The sequence below is a fragment of the Hypomesus nipponensis genome, chromosome 12, assembly GCF_054491055.1.
Source record: "Hypomesus nipponensis isolate SF chromosome 12, ASM5449105v1, whole genome shotgun sequence".
NCBI lineage: Eukaryota > Metazoa > Chordata > Actinopteri > Osmeriformes > Osmeridae > Hypomesus > Hypomesus nipponensis.
Window position 1 is genome coordinate 13,998,678 of NC_140372.1, and position 18,036 is coordinate 14,016,713.

The window sequence follows — 18,036 nt, forward strand, 5'->3', positions numbered from 1 at the left end:
CCTTTAAGTCTGATTGTAGGCAAGATCTGAAATTCTTAAACAAACAAACACGTTGCTTACAGTAGTTCACCTCCATTTAATCATGTGACTAATCTTACAAGCCATTATCCATATCTAGATATTCTGAAATTCTACAGGTGTTCCTAAACATTTAATAATGTGTGTTGTTTGTAAAAACAATAGTTTACAGAAAGTTATTTCTTTACATTATTTCTACAGAGTACATAAGATGCGTGGCCTTTCCCAAAAAATCTATGACTGGAAATGTAGTAATCTGAAGAACATGGCATAGGTGTTGACATCACAGTAATATGACCCATAACATCTTGGTGACACACTATCATTGTGGTAGAGAACTATATGAACAGAAATACACTGACATCATGTTAGTACACTACGCCAGTGGTCTTCAACCCTGGTCTACAGGGCCCCCTGTCCTGTATGTTCTAGATGTTTTCCTGCTCCAACACACTCGATTCAAATGAATTGGTTGTTCTCCAGCTTAGCAGAAGGGTTGAAGACCATTTCCAACAACACCTTCCAACAAGTTGCAAGTGATTAGGTCATAATATACAAAGAAATCATGGTTAAATACAAAGGAAAGCACATTACCAAACATCTAAAGGCTCGGCACAGGTAGTTGTTGAGATCATATCCCTTCAGAGTCTTTGGTCAAATCATTTTACGTTACATAGCTGATCCAACATGGAACGGCTTGTTTGACAGCAATGCACTTTAAAAGTACACACGTGTGAAGAGATTTGGTCCTGGTCATGACCAATCTGTCTCCAGGACTCCCCCTTGACGAAATGTAAAGAAGGTGTCATGGCAGGGTTTAGACTTTAATTTATGGGTAAATGTAGTCCAATATAAAACTACAGCTGATATGGAGAAACTGGCTACAAGTTCTTTACGCAATAAAATGAACTGAAAGGATTATTCATTTTAAGTATGTTTTATCATAATGTCCTCGTTACTTAACTGTTGATTCAGCCCCCAAGCTAAGACACAATCTGGTGGCTACGTCTTCAAACGACAAACGACTAAAATGTACTGTCATTGTACCCAACCAAACTAGAAGTAGTAGTTGTATAAGCACATACAGACACACACAAACATAACATATAGCTTACTTAAGGGTTTCAAATACTGTTTCCTGTTTGTCATTCATGACTGGTGCTTGGGGGTATCTGGGCCGTACTATTTCTGGGGTAAGATGGGGGGGTCCATCTCAGGTCCGGCTGCATACTCGCTGCAGTTTGGGTCTCCCCTCACAGTGGGGGCTGCAGGGATGGGCCGGCCAGTCAGGGGGTTAACGCACCAGCACTCCCCCCTCTGGCCATGCAGTGACATCTTACACTGGAAGGTCAGGTGTGTGTAGGTGAGTAGGCAAATGATCTGGAGATATGGCTGCGTTGGGGTGTGTGTATCTGTGTGTCTGTGTGTGATATATATATTTACACACACACACACAGACACACAGATACACACACACATACATATATACATACATACATACATACATACATAGATATATAAATATATATATATACACTGTTCCTATAACATCAGATGAATGTAGATGAATGAACGAGTTACCTGTTTGAGGTTATATTGCCCTCTCTTGTCACAGTTGGGGATGTGCAGGGCATACAGGTCCTCCAGGGGGCCTCGGTTGTCTCTGAAGGGCATCTTAGAGATCCTCTCCAGAACCTGGTCCAGCTCCAGCTGACACTGGGTCTGTGATAACAGAGGAACAATACTGACTCACACTGACTTACCTTTGACTAAGAAAGAATGTAAGGAAGACAGATTGAAAGACAAATTGTTTTGGCTGACAGAAACTGAGTTATGATATCTTTAATTATTAAGCATTTAACCTAATCTTTGAGAGTGTTGCACACCACAAATGTGTGAGCTAACAACGGCTCACACATTTCCACAGTCAGCTTTTTCCATGAGGTGACTCTGGTAAAATAATATATTTTTTTATTTTTATAATTGATACAAGGTGGAAATATCACCCATAAACCTCTTTGACAACGCCAATTCAATTTATGTGGTGTTAGATGAAAGTGAGAAACAATCCAAGATATTGTTATTATCCACAGCTACACATATTAGTTAAATAGATTCCTCTTGACTGGAGCAGTTTGGCAGTGGCCAGGACACAGTCTTGCCTAATAGATCTTGATGTAGAGCCAATGATAAAAGCAGGGCAAATAAAGCTGTTTTCAAACTTGGCAATTGAGAAATGTCAAAATCATTACTCACATGGTTTAAAATGTGGTATAAAAATAAAAATATATTTTTTTAAGTTGTTCAATGATACTTAGGATACAAAGTTTGGTTGATTACATGAAACTTGATCCAAATGTTTGTCCAAACTATTATGTTACTTAGTCCAAACTATCTTGAGTTACTTAATTTGATTCACAAAGTTGAATCCATTGATAGTAGTAGTTTCAGACGATGTACACTATTAGGAATAAATTATAATACTGACAGGGGCTTTGGGAACCACTTCACTGTTGTCTTAGAAACTCTAGAATCTTTGATCACCACCTCTGTGCAGCACCAGAAGGGGGCAGCACTGCACCGTGATTAATCCCAGAACAAAAATCAGTCCGTTAGATCTGAAACAATGCTCCAATTATTTATTTATTTTACTGTTCAAAACATCATCATACACAGGAAATACACTACTTTCAGCTTGAATACCAACATCATGCTGGCGGCCATTACATACAAATGAGAACGTGTTAGCCGTGTCTACCGCTAGGATGAACATGTTGTGTTGGTACAGTATATGCATAGTATTGCGTTTATCTCAACCAGCTTTAGGTTCCTTCACACCACATTCTGTAGTCTAGGAAATGATAGGACATCATTTATTGTCCAGTGACATGCAGTCCCACTCACCTGCTTGGGTCTGGAGGTCTTGGGCTCCTCAACCTTGTTGCTCTTCATCTTGGTCATCATCTCCTGGCGGTGGTGTCGCACAGCGCTCTCCTTGGGCCCCAGCCATGGGTTCTCCTTGGCAGGCTTCCTCGGCACTGGGATCTCCGTCAGAACCAGGTCGAGGTGGAGGTCCCCTGTCTCACCTGGGGATGGAGGGAGGAAGGACAAAAGACAGTGGTGCTGTGTCACCGTGGAAGCTAGCCTCCCTCGAGGGTGGACGGCAGTGTGCAGTGTGCCTCTCAAGGCTTCTGCTATTATGCTGGTACCGCCATTGGTCCCTCCTGGATCTGAAATTCATCACTGCAAGCCTGTAGTGCATCCGCAACCCCAGACATGTGCAACCAGGCACTCCATCTGCAGCCCTGAACAACTTCCGCAACTACATCTGCAAACCTGCACTACATCTGCAACCCTGCACAACATCTGTAACCCTGCACAACATCTGCAGCCCTGCACTAAATGTGCAACCCTGGACATGTGCAACCCTACACAACGACGCCAGATTGTGGAATTGTTGTGGATTGTTGTCTGTCCCCACAAGAAAAGTTCAGGTTTTGTGTTCATAATTATTAGACAAGCAACTGATTGGAGAAGGTTAAACGACAAACCAAGAATAACGACCAGGTCACACACACAGTTGCACTTGCAAAGTCTTTACGGGGCATAAAGGTCAAAGGATACGATTTACAGTAAAAAAATAAAAATAAAAATAAAAACTAAGCCAGCACTTCTACATTTTTATAAAAATTAATAACAATATAGAATGGACAAATAGATAAGACGGCAGTGGCTGATTGGCCAACACAGAAGTGGGGAGGCCACTAGTAATGTAGAAATCACAACCCCCACCTGGAGAGGCAGGGCAGTAACGCTGTAGTACAGTGAGAACAAAGGACACTGTTACTGTAGTACAGTAGGACGTATGTGGGACTCTGTCTGTAGTTCGGCCAGAGAGATAGCTGGGTTAAACATTGACCAACGTTTTGAAGCACTTCTCTCCAAACAGAGGGAACAAACAATGGCAGAGGTCTGCGAGTCCAACTAGATGTGTTTTTTCTGACAACAGACAGAGGCCTCCAGGGCCCACATGGAAGGCGACCTCTCTCCAGGCCCTTCTTTCTGGAGCTAGAGAGAAATGGAAGAATAACACCGGCAGTAGGGGAGGTGTGTATACAGTGTGTGAGGGAGAGACTTTGTATGTGTGTGTATTTGTGAGAAAGAGAGACAAAGAGAGAGAGAAAGAAATTCTGACAGTTTTTTTTACTGTGTCTAAGAGAGATTCTCAGTGTGTTAGAGTGTTACAGACAGAGGGGGAGACAGAGAGAGAGAGTGAGAATGTGTTAGAGAGAAGGAGAGAGAGAAATAAGGAGAAAGTAGGAAAGAAAATTAAAGAAAAAGAGAAAAAAAAGAGAGATTGTGAGTGTGCAGGAAGATGGTCTGAGAAGAGGGTAGAAGGACTATCTATGGGCACTTGAACAGTTATGTAAGAACTGATACGGTTACAAAAAGTTTATTAAGTTACAAAGCGAACGGAAATTTAAAAACATTTTCAAAAGAAGGAACTGGCGCCTTTAGCCATCAACACACATTCACACACACACACACCACACACACACACACACACACACACACACTCAATGGGACACTCCTTGAAACTCTCTGGTTTCTCTTTGAAGACTGAGCTGCAATACAGGGAAAGCAAACGTCAACTGGAGTCAGGGGTGTGTGAGAATCACGGATGCAAATGCACACACACATGTTTGTATTGCTATTCTTGTGGGGACTCACCATTCAGTCCCATTGAAAATAGGAACCCTAACCCAAACTCTGTTTTCCCCAGCCCCGAAACTTAACCTCAACCTTAACCCAAAAACTGGAACCCTGAAGCTTACCCTAGTCCTAACTCTGAAATCAACTCCTAACACCAATCCTTAACCCGTTAAGGAGTAGCATAACAAATATGTAAGCGTTCAAAAGTGGGTGCCTCAGCATAGCGTTGCATATTTGTGATTCGAACATTTCAACTGATTATTTTCAGACAAACAAAAACTATGCGACAAATGCCTTAGTATGGTTTCAGAATATACTAATTAGAAGGCTAGCAAGTAACACTAGCATGGTAGTAACATTGCTACGAGTATAATGCTAGGTAATTAGCCCGGCAGCTAACTAAACTAGGCTAGCCAACTACCATTTCGGAATAATTACTTACGCTGTGGGGACTGTTGGAAATATTTGGAACTCACTCAGATAAAGGTAAATGCAATTGTAACCCAAACACTAATTATAACCCTAACCTCCTTAGAAAATAGCACTTGAACTTGTGAGGACCAGGAAAATGTCCCCACAACATAAAATGTTGAATGTTGAATATTCTTGAGGGGACTTCTAGTCCCCACAAGAATAGTTAAACAAACCCCCACACACACGCATGCGGCTGGGAAGCCTTTTGTTTTCTTCTATAACATAATCCCTTTGGTCTTCGAGTACACTAAGTAGTTTCGACTCCATAGAGGAAACCTGAGAAGTCTAACAACACACGCACGTAAGCACAAACACACAAATGCACACACTTATGCAAGGTCAGGACCCCACTCTGGATGGACACCACACCTTCAGTAAACACTGTTCCACTGAGGTGGGCTGTGGGGCTCTGCAACACCAACAGGGCTTAGGGCTTCCTGTCCGGTCTGCTGCTTGAGTTAAGACTCTCACAATGGGACTCGGGAACTTCTTGCTTTTTATAGCAGATGCTTGTAAAATTCCCAGAATAGCACACTGGGGAGAAGTGTCATGACTGGCAGCGTGGATTGGTTGTCATTCACAGCAACATACTGTAAATACAGTAATTGTGTTATAAATAATTCAAAGCACCCAATTCTGAAATCAAACAAATTAATGCATATGCCAGTTCCTATGCAAACTTTGGAATTTATAAAAAATGAAAACTTGTAAGAATGTGCGGCCCTCCAAGCATACTGTGAACAATGCTTACGCACAAAACTTTGAGAGATGGGAAACTGCAACTCCAATTGCAGAAGGATGAAACTCTAGACAAACCTTCAAGTTGATAGCATTGTGAAAAATAAATCAAAATATAACTTCACACGTGTTACATATGAAGAGTTCACTGGAGTGCATGCACAATAAAACATGAATTCCGATAAATAGAAAGGGAAAAATCTATTTATGCAAAATAACTCCTCAAATATGTGTAGTTTAATCAGGAAAAATATTTGATTGGATCTATAATCATTCAACACTTCTTGCATGTTATGAATTGTAGTCTCAAATAATTAGGTGAACATGAGGATAAATTAGGTTAAAGCTGATGCTTTTGCTTTAGTCAGGTAGATGCAAATGCACAGGTTCATATATGTATGTCTGTTGCGTATTACTGTCAATATGATAATGGCCCTGTCATCGTCAATAAGAATCAGTGCATTTACCACACTGAAAGTGTTATTAAGCATGACCCTATTAATCTTAATTTGGGGCGTTTCAGTTACCATTTATAGGCAATTATGGGCGTTACTTTGGGTAAGGTAAGACGTTCGCGCACGTGCTCTAGTAAATTGTGATTTACAAAGGAAAACCAGAGTGGGATGTGCGTGCGCACTGTTTTATATATCTGAATATTTTTGTGTGCACGCACTCTTATAAATGAGGCTCCCGGTCCCTGTACTACGAAGCAAGTTCAACACGCCCGGGGTAAATTATTGTTATCTTGCTTCACTAAGCCTAACAACCGCAATTGCGCTAAGTAGTATCACGACTGTGGTTGTCAACTCCTTAACCCAACCTAGATTTCCTCAATTGAGCGATGAGCTCGTTGACATAAAAAGGGGCGTGTTTGCAAAATATGACCAATTACTAACATGGACCAGTCTAGAGCGCCGTACTTCACTCAAGAAGTGAATACATTAATTAACAACAAATATGAAGAGTTTAAGAGTATAATTCAAGCAAAAAGCCATACTGTTGCTGCTGGGAGAAAATTGCGACTGTGTACGCATACGTTTATAGCCTTCTCATTATTACTCATTAAGACCAAGTTCACATTTGATTCCTTTTTTTTATAGAAAAAAGCACCTTTTGAGCGCCTTTTGGGCGCCTTTTGAGCGCCTTTGGAACGCCTTTGGAGCGCCATTTGAGCGCCTTTTGAGCGCTTTCAGCGCGAGAATTCTGTAACCTGAATGGGAATCATACATTTTTTTAAAAGGCGGACGCCTTTTTCCTTTTCCCATAGGGTTGCATGTAAAAAAGCGCTGAAGGCAGTGCTTTTTTCATAAAAAAGAAGTCAAGTGTGAACACGGCCTAAGGCAGTAGTCAGGGGCGGACTCGGGGAAAAAAGTGGCTTGGGAGTTACTGTTCAGACCGGCCCACTCAATACACGGTGCACGGCCCATTCAGTACATGGCGAGTTGCCCACTCAATGCACGGCACATATCGACCAATCAGTGGCCCAGTTGGAAAAATACCCATACACTTAACATTATTTTATATGATTACAAAGAAATCACATCATATATATATTTTCTTATGTTGAACGTCCGAAGTCTGTAAGAACACATTTCAGAAGACGCTTCCGAAAATGTTCCAAACATAGGCACCATGAGTGTGAATACAGATCGAGAGGGGGAGTATAAAAGTCAGTGAGTGAATCCAGACTGTTTTAGAGCAAATTATAAGTGTTCAAGCTGTGTAAAATGGAAAATAGTTGGAAGTGCCGGCGATGTCAGAGGGAGGGCCGGTTGGTGATGGAAGTAGGACCATCCCAACCCCGACGGCCCACTGGGGATTCCACCGGTATCCCCAATGGCCAGTCCGCCCCTGGCAGTAGTAGATCAGACTCTTAATACTGTTTTCCATCCAATTAGATCCACAGGATCTAAGACAAATGATAATGCCATTTTCAAAGAACATTTTGGTTGGTCAGTAGGCGGTGCTTCTATACGTGTTGGTCTCTTATCTCAAACATAACCTGCTACGGAGCCAGAGTTAAGCCTGAGGTTACCTCGCTAACCCTAAATCTGTCTTCGAAGTATAGGGCTCAGGGATCAGAACCCACATACAAAAAACGACAGAAAGTAGTACAAGTACTGAAAATACACAACTTGGTTGCTACAAGATTGAGATTGAGCAACAACAAGAGTACACTGTCTGACCATAAACTAAACGAAGCCAAACAACTTTAGAGTTTAGCAGAAGGCCAACCGTCCACAGAGATTGGTCTTGTGGGGCGGTTTCAGTTCAGGTGATGCCAGCGAGTGGTGAGGAGTTCTAACTGCAAATAAAGACCATCCATTGTCCACATCAGCGTCTGCAGGGACTGTTTTCCTTGAAACACGTATTCAGTTCTCTGTTTACCTTTCAGGCTATCTGGCCTGACAGGAAGAGAGGGAAAGAGAGGCTATATGGCCTGGAAGAAGGGGAGTGAGAGAAACAAGAGACAGAAAGAGAAAAAAAGAGAGGGGAAGAGAGAGATAAAGGGAAGAAGTAGACAGATATAGGGTGAGAGAGAGAGAGAGAGAGAGAGAGAGAGAGAGAGAGAGAGAGAGAGAGAGAGAGAGAGAGAGAGAGAGAGGTATCTGAGAATGAGTATTGGACAGGCCCGGGCTAGTATTTAGAGGCCTTCTTCCAACTTGCCTTCTTCTTCCCTGAACTCTCTCTCTCTCTTGGTCAAGCAAAACTCTTAGGACAAAAGGTTTCAAAAGGGTGCTTCAGTTACTTCTGTTAGGAAGAAACTTCAGCACCTGGTACTGTACAACCTTTGAACTCATCTTCTTTTCGACCAGTACCAGAACATCGTTGATTACGTTTGTATGTTTTCTGTCGTATATATGGTACTTGCCTTTGTGTGTGTCACTTGTGTATTGTGATACTAACTTGTGTATAATTTGTTTATGACCTGTGTTTAACCTTGTGTGTAACCTTATGCAATACCATCGTTAATTTACTGCAGCGATGATGGGTTAACATTTAAACTATAATATTATTTGTTTTAGTCCTGTACACAATTTGTTTGCATCTGTGTTCTACATATTAAAAATATCAACATTTGTTTAGGTTGTTTTGGATGATATTCTGGTGAGATGACCAACAATGTTATGGTCTTCAAAACCTTCCCTTTGCTCTAGGGCCCTAGCCTGGCTGCCACTAACCTCCAACCCCTAACAATTCCTCTAACACCTCTCACCAAAACAGTGTCATTTTATGCTGATTTGGATCATATTCTGGATGTATAATGGGGGTGGGGGGGATGTATTATTTCAAGGGATGATTAGGCAGTCAACAAAGAAACATTAAGTACCCTGGCACATAAACTATTTTAATAATATTTATTTTCTGGAGGTTTAAAATGCGAGGATGGAATATGTTGAAGATAACAGGAGGGTTAATTGGAGTTTTGGGCTTGGGCAAATTGAGCATTTAATACCTGGACAGTACTGAAGAATGAAAAATAAACACATCTCTCTCTTTCTCTCTACACAAATGCAACATTCAAATCTCACAAAACCTTAGTCATCACTGCCTTGCAGGCACATCTACCTAGTTCCAGAGGCCAGCTGTGTGAGGGGCAAAGCCCTCTCTCGAGCCATGGAGCACAGGAACCTCACTCAGCTCAAAATTCAGACTTTGTTTGTCTTATCTCCAAGCTCCCCAGCACGGGAAGGAGGAAGGAGCGAGGACGGACTGGGAGAGAATAAGAGACAGAAAGAAAGAAAATAAGAGAGAGAGAGAGAGAGAGAGAGAGAGAGAGAGAGAGAGAGAGAGAGAGAGAGAGAGAGAGAGAGAAAGAAAGAAAGAAAGAAAGAAAGAAAGAAAGAAAGAAAGAAAGAAAGAAAGAAAGAAAGAAAGAAAGAGAGGGAAAGAGGGAAAGAAAGAAAGAAAGAAAGAAAGAAAGAAAGAAAGAAAGAAAGAAAGAAAGAAAGAAAGAAAGAAAGAAAGAAGGGGGGGAGTTTATACTGGAACGCCACAAAGGCACGCAGGGATTCTTGGCACAGAGGCTGGAGGAGCAGTAGCTTGGGGGGCTGCTGGCACAGACCTGTGCGTTTTGAAGAATCATGGGTGTTTGCGGATTAAAGGGGGCTATTTCTGTCTGGCGGGCATAGACTGGGCACCCTGGCAGGTGCAGATGAATGCCCATTGTTAGCCAGCCCTGTTATATCAGAGGTCAGGAGGCCAGACAGCAACATTTCCATTGAGGTTTTTTCCCCATTCAGGTGTGAGTATAATATAACAGATATGGTTCGGGTTGTAAAGGAAGTGTGACTAAATAGGTGGACACAATCTTAAGAGCTGTATCTTCTTACAGGGAAGAGAGGAAAGCGATAGGGGAATATAAAGGAAAACAGAGCAAGGAAGTAGTGAGAGAGAGAGTGAGAGTGAGAGAGAGAGAGAGAGAGAGAGAGAGTGAGAGAGAGAGAGAGAGAGAGAGAGAGAGAGAGAGAGAGAGAGAGAGAGAGAGAGAGAGAGAGAGAGAGAGAGAGGGGTAGAAGTACACGTGTGTGGTCACTTACACTCCATCAGTTCAGGGTGCAGGATCTTGTCAATCTAGATGATCTACGATAAGACGCTGACCTGCACAGGACACACCTGATCTAGCTCCAACACATAATAATAAGGATCTAGTATGGGGTCAAGCTTCCAAGACAACAGTCAAACCCATCACATCATTACACAAATAGGCACTGAAAATAATGGATCAGAAACCAACAATGTGGCACCACTGTTTGATTTGACAAAAATACAAGCTTTTTAATTTTGATAGTTTTATGAAGTTTGCTTTTCTCAAACTGACTTTTAAATGTTCCAATAATTTAGCTCCAACCTTACTCTGTCCTTTTGTGACAAAAACAAATACAAGAAGAGTGGCCACTAGGGGGGCAGTGGGTGGCAACTGCATAGTAGAGGTGCGCAAAACCACTTTCGGCCAATCATATTTTTTTATGATAGGGACTCATTTATGGAATCATTTACCAACTAAATTACAAACACAAACCAAACTCAATACATTCAATAGAAAGGTGAAACCCTGGCTGAAAGAAAACCAAACATGTAGCCTCTAAATCAGGTCCATAAAGGCAGGAGCACACAGTGTGTCTCTGTTGTCCCTGTTGTAAGGTATTGTGTTGTTACGTCCCTGTTGTAAGGTATTGTGTTGTTATGTGATGTGCTGTTGTGTGTAATGTGGTCATGAATCTGTGAAATGGTGACATACTAATATATTGCATCTGCTGCATGATTGTGTAACTCACACTATGCAGTAAATTGTATTTGCCTAACTTTTTAGAAAGGTCTGACCAGGGACTGGGGTTGCAAATTAGCCTATTGGCTAAAAACCTTTTATGCAACGCATATACAACATTATCTATGTATGTAATAATGTGCACTGCATTGTCCCTGACAAATAAATAAATAAATAAAAATAACCTAGCACTTCATAACATGCTATATTCTGTAGGTGACAGTTTGCTGTGCCTCCACCCCCCTCTCTCTCAACCCTGGTCAAAGGCTGAAATCCAGCTCACAAAGATCAATGCTGCATTCATGTGCTTCAGGCTGCTCCAAACCTGGAAAATGGCAACTGTATATAAAAAAAATATATTAAAAAAATATAATTTCTCTAATGTTCTATCACAGAGAAAGTGTCATTGCAGGAATATTATATAATGTGGTCTTGGGCTAGGCAGGATGGACTGATGTCCAGGTGTTGATTGAGAACTACAACTAACCTCATTGTGTCGACAGAGACAGAGGCCAACAAACCTAATTGTTGTTGACGTTGTTGACGTCCATGTTGGATGGATGTGAAACCATATTTGCTGTAGTGATTGACAGTTACAATTACTCTAGAGCAGGGGTCTCCATCCAGACTGTTTTCACTTCAAATTCAATTTACCACACCTGATTATACTAATTAGCTGGATGATAAGCTGATGAATGAGGCTACATGATTTGCAGTTGAAGTGAAAACCTACAGGATGGTAGCTTTCCAGGACCGGAGTTGGAGACCCCTATTCTAGGCTTACTGTCAAAAGGAACCAAAAGGGCATGTGACAGTTCAATACAAATAAAATGGTAACTGCTCCACATTTTGTCTCTGATGCATTAAGACATTTTGCACGTTGAGTGGTAGGCTACACTGACGCACTAACAAGGAGTACAGAATTAGTTTATATCTAAATAAATACAAAGTCATTACTCCACGGTGGGGTCATTATTTGCAAGACAATGTTAGCATTTTGAAATTTTAGACTTTCCGCATATGATAGTGCTTTTATAATTTAATAATAAACAGACTGATATGAGATGCCATCTATTGAAAATTAGCATGCTTGCCCCGCATGGCAAAATGTAAAGCTTGGATTAAACTGACCACTTATATGTTCACGATGCTCTGGATTCCCGTTTGCCTCGATGTCCACTTGGTGTCCGCACAGCCCTTGCCCCTCGACCAGTTGCTCTAAGGGAAGCTCGGAGTCCGGTTTCGGGTAGCACCGCAGTCCACTGGAGCATCGCGGGGTATACACACCACACAACTCGCCCACTTGCCGGGCGCACACGGGACAACACCCGCACCCCGGTTCGCGCACTATCTCTGCACAAGTCTCGGTGAGCCTCGGACACGCAGCCTGTCGCTCCGCGGTGCAACTTGGACAACGGAACACCATCTCAGCCAGGGAGACACCCGCGAAAGCGGACACCGACAAGAGCAGTAAGCTGCAGCCCACATACGACATCATTCTCGGCATGAGACTTCGATGGGTGATTTCATGAACTGTGGAAGGCAAAGTCAGGTAAGAGATGAAAAGTGTGCATGCGAACAGGTGAAGCCTGCTGTGAGGCGGACTGCTTGGTCCTAGTGACGGTCGAGTTTGTTCAACAGCTGGTTAGAAAGTGCAGCTGCAAGCGAGCTCTTGCCTGCTGACCTATATTATGGTCGGATTTTTTTCTTTCTTTTCATGGACACAAAACAGAGGCAAAAAGGGTACAATTTAAGTGAATTTGTTCATTAAGTCATATTATGAGCAACACAACCCTGACGTATTAGGTAACATGGCCCTCCATTTCACCCTACAGCACCTGGACTCCCCAGCATCCTACGCCAAGATCCTGTTTGTGGATTTCAGCTCTGACTTCAACATCATCATCCCCGCCCTGCTTCAGGACAAGCTCTACCAGCTGAACGTGCCTGATTCCACCTGCAGGTGGATCACAGACTTCCTGTCTGACAGGAAGCAGTGCGTTAAGCTGGGAACACAAGTCGCTGACTCATGGTCCATCAGCAAAATATCTCGTCAGGGCTGTGTCCTTTCCCCTCTGCTCTTCTCCCTGTACACCAACAGCTGCATCTCCAGTCATCCGTCTGTCAAACTTCTGAAGTTTGCGGACGACACCACCCTCATTGGGCTCATCTCTGATGGGGACGAGTCTGACTACAGGTGGGAAGCTGACAACCTGGTGACCTGGTGCAGCCAGAACAACTTAGAGCTCAATGCTCTCAAGACAGTGGAGATGGTTGTGGACTTCAGGAAGAATACAACCCCACTCACCCCCATAACCCTGTGAGACTCCCCAGTCAGCACTGTGGAGTCCGTCCGCTTCCTGGGCACCATCTTCTCCCAGGACCTCAAACTCTCTCATCAAAAAAGCACAACAGAGGATGTACTTCCTGCAGCAGCTGAAGAAATTAAACCTGCCAAAGACAATGATGGTGCACTTCTACACAGCCATCATTGAGTCCATCATCACCTCCTCCATCACCATCTGCTACGCTGCTGCCACTGCCAAGGACAAGAGCAGGCTGCAGCGTATCATCCGCACTGCTGAGAAGGCAATTGGCTGCAATCTGCCTATCCTCGAGGACCTGTACAGCTCGAGGACCCTGTGGCAAGCGAAGAAGATTGTGGCCGACCCCTCCCACGCTGGACACTTCCTGTTCCAGCCACTCCCCTCCGGCAGAAGCCTGGTCCATCAGGATCAAAACTTCACGCCTTAAGAACAGTTTCTTTCCATCTGCTACTGGCCTCTTCAACAAGGCCAAGGACTCCCACTGACATTTATTTAACTATTATAAGTCCATCTAATGGTAATTACACTAAGCATAAGCCACCTTATCTCTGTATCTGATTGCACAATGTTGAACACTCATGCTGCTCATTCTTATTCATATTCTTATTTTTATATATACTTTTTATTTTAAATTGTTTTATTTTTTAGATTGTTTAGTTCTTAGAAATAGTTAAACTTTGTACTTTTACTCATTTAAGATCCGTATATGTTTATTGTTTGCACCTTCCTGCCACATTAAATTCCATGTTTGTAACATACATGGCAATAAACCAAATTCAGATTTTGACTGAATTCATACTGTACAAGTAGTCTTAATCTTCTGAGGAACTGTCACTGTCACAACTCTGGGGGGTTGTCTTGTAAATTATTACATTTATTAAATGTATTATTTAAAATATTTTTCCGAGCCATAGTATTATATGGACCGGTTGTATTGCTACATTAATCGTACAGGAAAATATGTCTTTATTTTTTGACAATTCTCCTGACTAGGAGTTAGTCACAGCCTGAGGGATACACAGGCTCTGCTGGTCAGAGATACTGTCCTCCATTGGATGGTGCAAGACCCTGAACCTCTCCCAATCACACCTGACCTGGGGCCTGTACTACGAATCAAGATTTGGCGTCAGCAAGGTAACTTCAGGTTTAACCCAGGGTTTTCTGTACTACGACGGAGGATCACTTGTTACCGGGGTATATCGTCATGGTAACACATGCTGAACGGCTGATCAGGTCGGGAGCAGGTTGAGTTGGAGATCAGAGATCAACCGGTATAAAATCCCCGCCCACTAACTAATTCTTGACTATCATGTCGTCACCGTTCATAGAAGATCCTGTGAAGTTTGGTGCGCGGAAACTTAAGTGAGAGCTGCGCTCAGAAGAGCCAGAACATTTAGACAAAACCCTTTCGCATTCCCTCATGAGTATCTTTCTGAAAGATATAGATTCTTAGCAGAGGAAATTACGTATACTGCCAGCTTCTTGAGCCGTATGTTGCCAATGCGACACATTGAAGCTGTGCACTCACAGTCCCACAGACTGTATTCATAGCGTTTCGTTATTTCGCTATGGGTACTTTTATAGGTGTGGGTGATGCGGAGAACCTAAGCAAGAACACGGTCTGCCGCGCAATTTTCAACGGATTTTCTTTAATGGCTGTTGCCACCATATTCTGATTAATGGAGTGATGAAAAATAGATATCCAATGTGCCCTCTGTAAAAACTTTGGACTCTGATATGTTGACAAAGTTTCACTCAATGTTCTGATTTCCCTTCTGGAAATGTATACAAATTATATCATATTTTACAACTTAATTATTTGCTCATTTAAACATACATTTACAGGAAAATAGTCATGAAAACGTTATTTGACCTAATATTAGTTATCAACTGGGGAGGTTTCATGTTGTTATGTTATCCTTATTCACTGGGGTGTTTCCCCTTAACTCTTTAGTCCTTGGATTGCTTTGACCCATTTTCTAATCATTTCCATATCAAAAATTGGGGGTTTCTTTCAACCAAAACCTTTCAAACCAAAAGGAACAATGGGTATCTATACAAAGCTCTTCACAAGTGATACACAAATGATCATTTCACTACTTTCATTGAATTTTGATGTTTCATTCAGTTTTTCTGTCTCCAGCCTTGTTTTTTTAATTAAAGGCCTCTTATAATCGAGCTCCAGGGTACTTTTATACAGGGCCCTCACATTGTCTGCTCCAACCTGAAACAAATGACGAACATTTTCCCTTTGCAAGGCACACTTGGACTAAGTTGAAGGTGTCCATTTGACTGCTGTGTTTCAAGGTTCATCGCTTATACCTTGTGTCTTTGTCTTGGCCTTGAAGTGGAGGCCCTAGGCTCGGGGAGGAAGAAGTTCCTCTTCCTGCTGATTTTAACACCATAGAAATGTAATCAATTGAGTCATATTTGAAATGAGCATTTTAAGGACTTGTGTCTTATGTTGAGACCACCACCATTAGTAAGACATTACAGACACTTCAATCACAGCCACACGTTCACACACTCTCACCATCTGTGTTGCAAGTGGTAAATAAAACTCAAAGGTGTACCCCCAAAATGAGCAGGCAGACACAGTTTCCTGATCATCTTGGACCTCCACTTGAGAAAGTAAATGGTATATTTGATCCATATTCAGCAACCACATATGGCATATATACTGGCGTATGACTATTAGTTTCACTGTTACCTCTGCATGGCACAGTGTGACGACAGTGGGTGGTGGCAGCAACACCACTGTATTTCCTGTCACTGCAGAGAACAGTAATACATTTCACTCCTACAATGTTCATAAATATCTGATGAATGAACATGGTCACATAGATTACTTGAAACATACATATGCCTGGGCTTCCAACCTGTTGCCACCAGGTTCTGAAGAAATGCCACCTTCCGCTCCTTCCATCATGGGTCATGGGGTGACCCTGATAGCTGGAGAAGACCAGCTCCCCCCCCCCCCAGCAGTGTCTTTGTTGAATTTTGACTGTATTATATGTCTGTATTCCTGATATGCTTGTTTTCCAATATTTCACGCAGGAGGAGTAGACAAAGTTTGTAAGATTATTGTCTGCTCCTCCAGCGTGAAATATGGGGCTCTCATTTCGTCCATGTTTGCGATTGGACATACGGTGCAAACACCGTCCCTTTATGTGAACGTGCACGTCTCTAGGTTGGAAAGATCTGGGTTGAGTTAGAGAATTGATAACCACCGTCGTAGTACCGCTTATCGTGATTGCGATTGTTAGGCTTCGCGTAGCCGGGTAACTGAAAGTAATCCAGAGCATGTTGATCTTGATTCGTACTACAGGCCTCTGGTGTGATTGGGAGAGGTTGCTTTAGGTCAGCCACAGAACCTACATGGAAACCATCTCGGGGAAACCATCTCGAGAAAGGAAAACGCTCCGGCCTGGCTGGGCTGTAGACAGCAGCATTACTGTACATACTGTAGCTGCTTGTTTTAATCAACATGCACCTCCCTCTCCATCCCCTGGTATAAATAAATAAACAAACAAAAATATTGTGAGCATTCCTTTCATGGACACCCCCCCCCCTCTCTCTTCCCGCCCCCACGCTCGTACCGCCATCCTCTCCGACCTCCCACCCCTCGTTGACATGTCCATTGACACCCTATTAAAATGTGACAGTGCTGCCTCCATGCAGGTGTGACAGAGGGCAGCTGGGCCCTCCTGTGTGTGTATCCTATTGATCCGTGAGGCGCTGAGGGAGTGTGAAGGTGCCCCGCTCACCCACCAAACAGAGCTGTCTCCTAACCCGTCCAGTCATGGGGCTAATCGTTTGTTGATTCAAGGGTCCACAAATAACTTAACCAGGTGTAACCCCACTCTGCAGCTTGAACCAACACACGCACATACTGTACATAGATGTACATATATAATAATACGCATAAATGAGGTTTGTTTTGTTTTGTGGGTACCACCTTGTTTGATGCTATTCAAACTTGTTTGAATAGGCACCCCAGTTTGCCCAGGCAATGGCTGGGGATTTCTGTCGAACGTATGTTGTTTCATGAAAAGCTGCGTCTGAGGGGGGAGGAGGAAAGGCTAGAGGAGGAGGAGGAAGAGAAGGAGGGGGGAAAGGAGAGAAAGCCTAGCGTTTTTCTACTGTAAATCCAGCCTGAGGCGAGAGTTTGCCCAGTGTCTGGGGATGGCCACGGCGTAACGGGACTCACTGGCCACAGTAGCTGAACGTGTGTGTGTGTGTGTGTGTGTGCACTGCAATTCCCATCAAGGTCAGCTTGCTAAAAGCACCTCCTGGGTTGGAAAGTAAATATATACAGCAGACCTGATAAACTACAGCCATGCATTGATAGCGAGCAGAGTGGTAGAAATGTAATTCCTGAATTAGTGAATGCATTTACAGAACCATATGGTCTGCTGCATTTAGTGAGAGTGTTGTAAAGGTCAAGTTAGACCCTTTCTACCGTTGAAGTCCATGGTCTCGCAGATAAATAGATAG

The 18,036-nt window shown here is 42.8% G+C and overlaps 1 protein-coding gene across 1 annotated transcript; it reads right to left on the bottom strand.

Moving 5' to 3' along the window:
* Positions 1 to 56: 56 nt before the first annotated feature.
* Positions 57 to 12,731, bottom strand: igfbp2a (insulin-like growth factor binding protein 2a). Its single transcript, XM_084667525.1, has 4 exons — positions 12,344 to 12,731; positions 2,923 to 3,104; positions 1,600 to 1,740; positions 57 to 1,359 (listed from the first exon to the last, which is right to left on the bottom strand). The coding sequence occupies exons 1-4, from the start codon at positions 12,717 to 12,719 to the stop codon at positions 1,201 to 1,203; spliced, it is 858 nt and encodes a 285-aa protein (XP_084523651.1). The 5' UTR covers positions 12,720 to 12,731; the 3' UTR covers positions 57 to 1,200.
* Between the last annotated feature and the right edge of the window lie 5,305 nt (positions 12,732 to 18,036).

Excerpts from the sequence above, each read along its gene's own strand:
- igfbp2a (XM_084667525.1), bottom strand. The coding sequence starts at position 12,719 with ATGCCGAGAATGATGTCGTATGTGGGCTGCAGCTTACTGCTCTTGTCG. Across the intron at positions 3,105-12,343 it reads GCATCGTGAACATATAAGTG|GTGAGACAGGGGACCTCCAC; the intron begins GTCAGTTTAATC and ends CTCCATCCCCAG. Across the intron at positions 1,360-1,599 it reads GGCAATATAACCTCAAACAG|TGTAAGATGTCACTGCATGG; the intron begins GTAACTCGTTCA and ends CTGACCTTCCAG.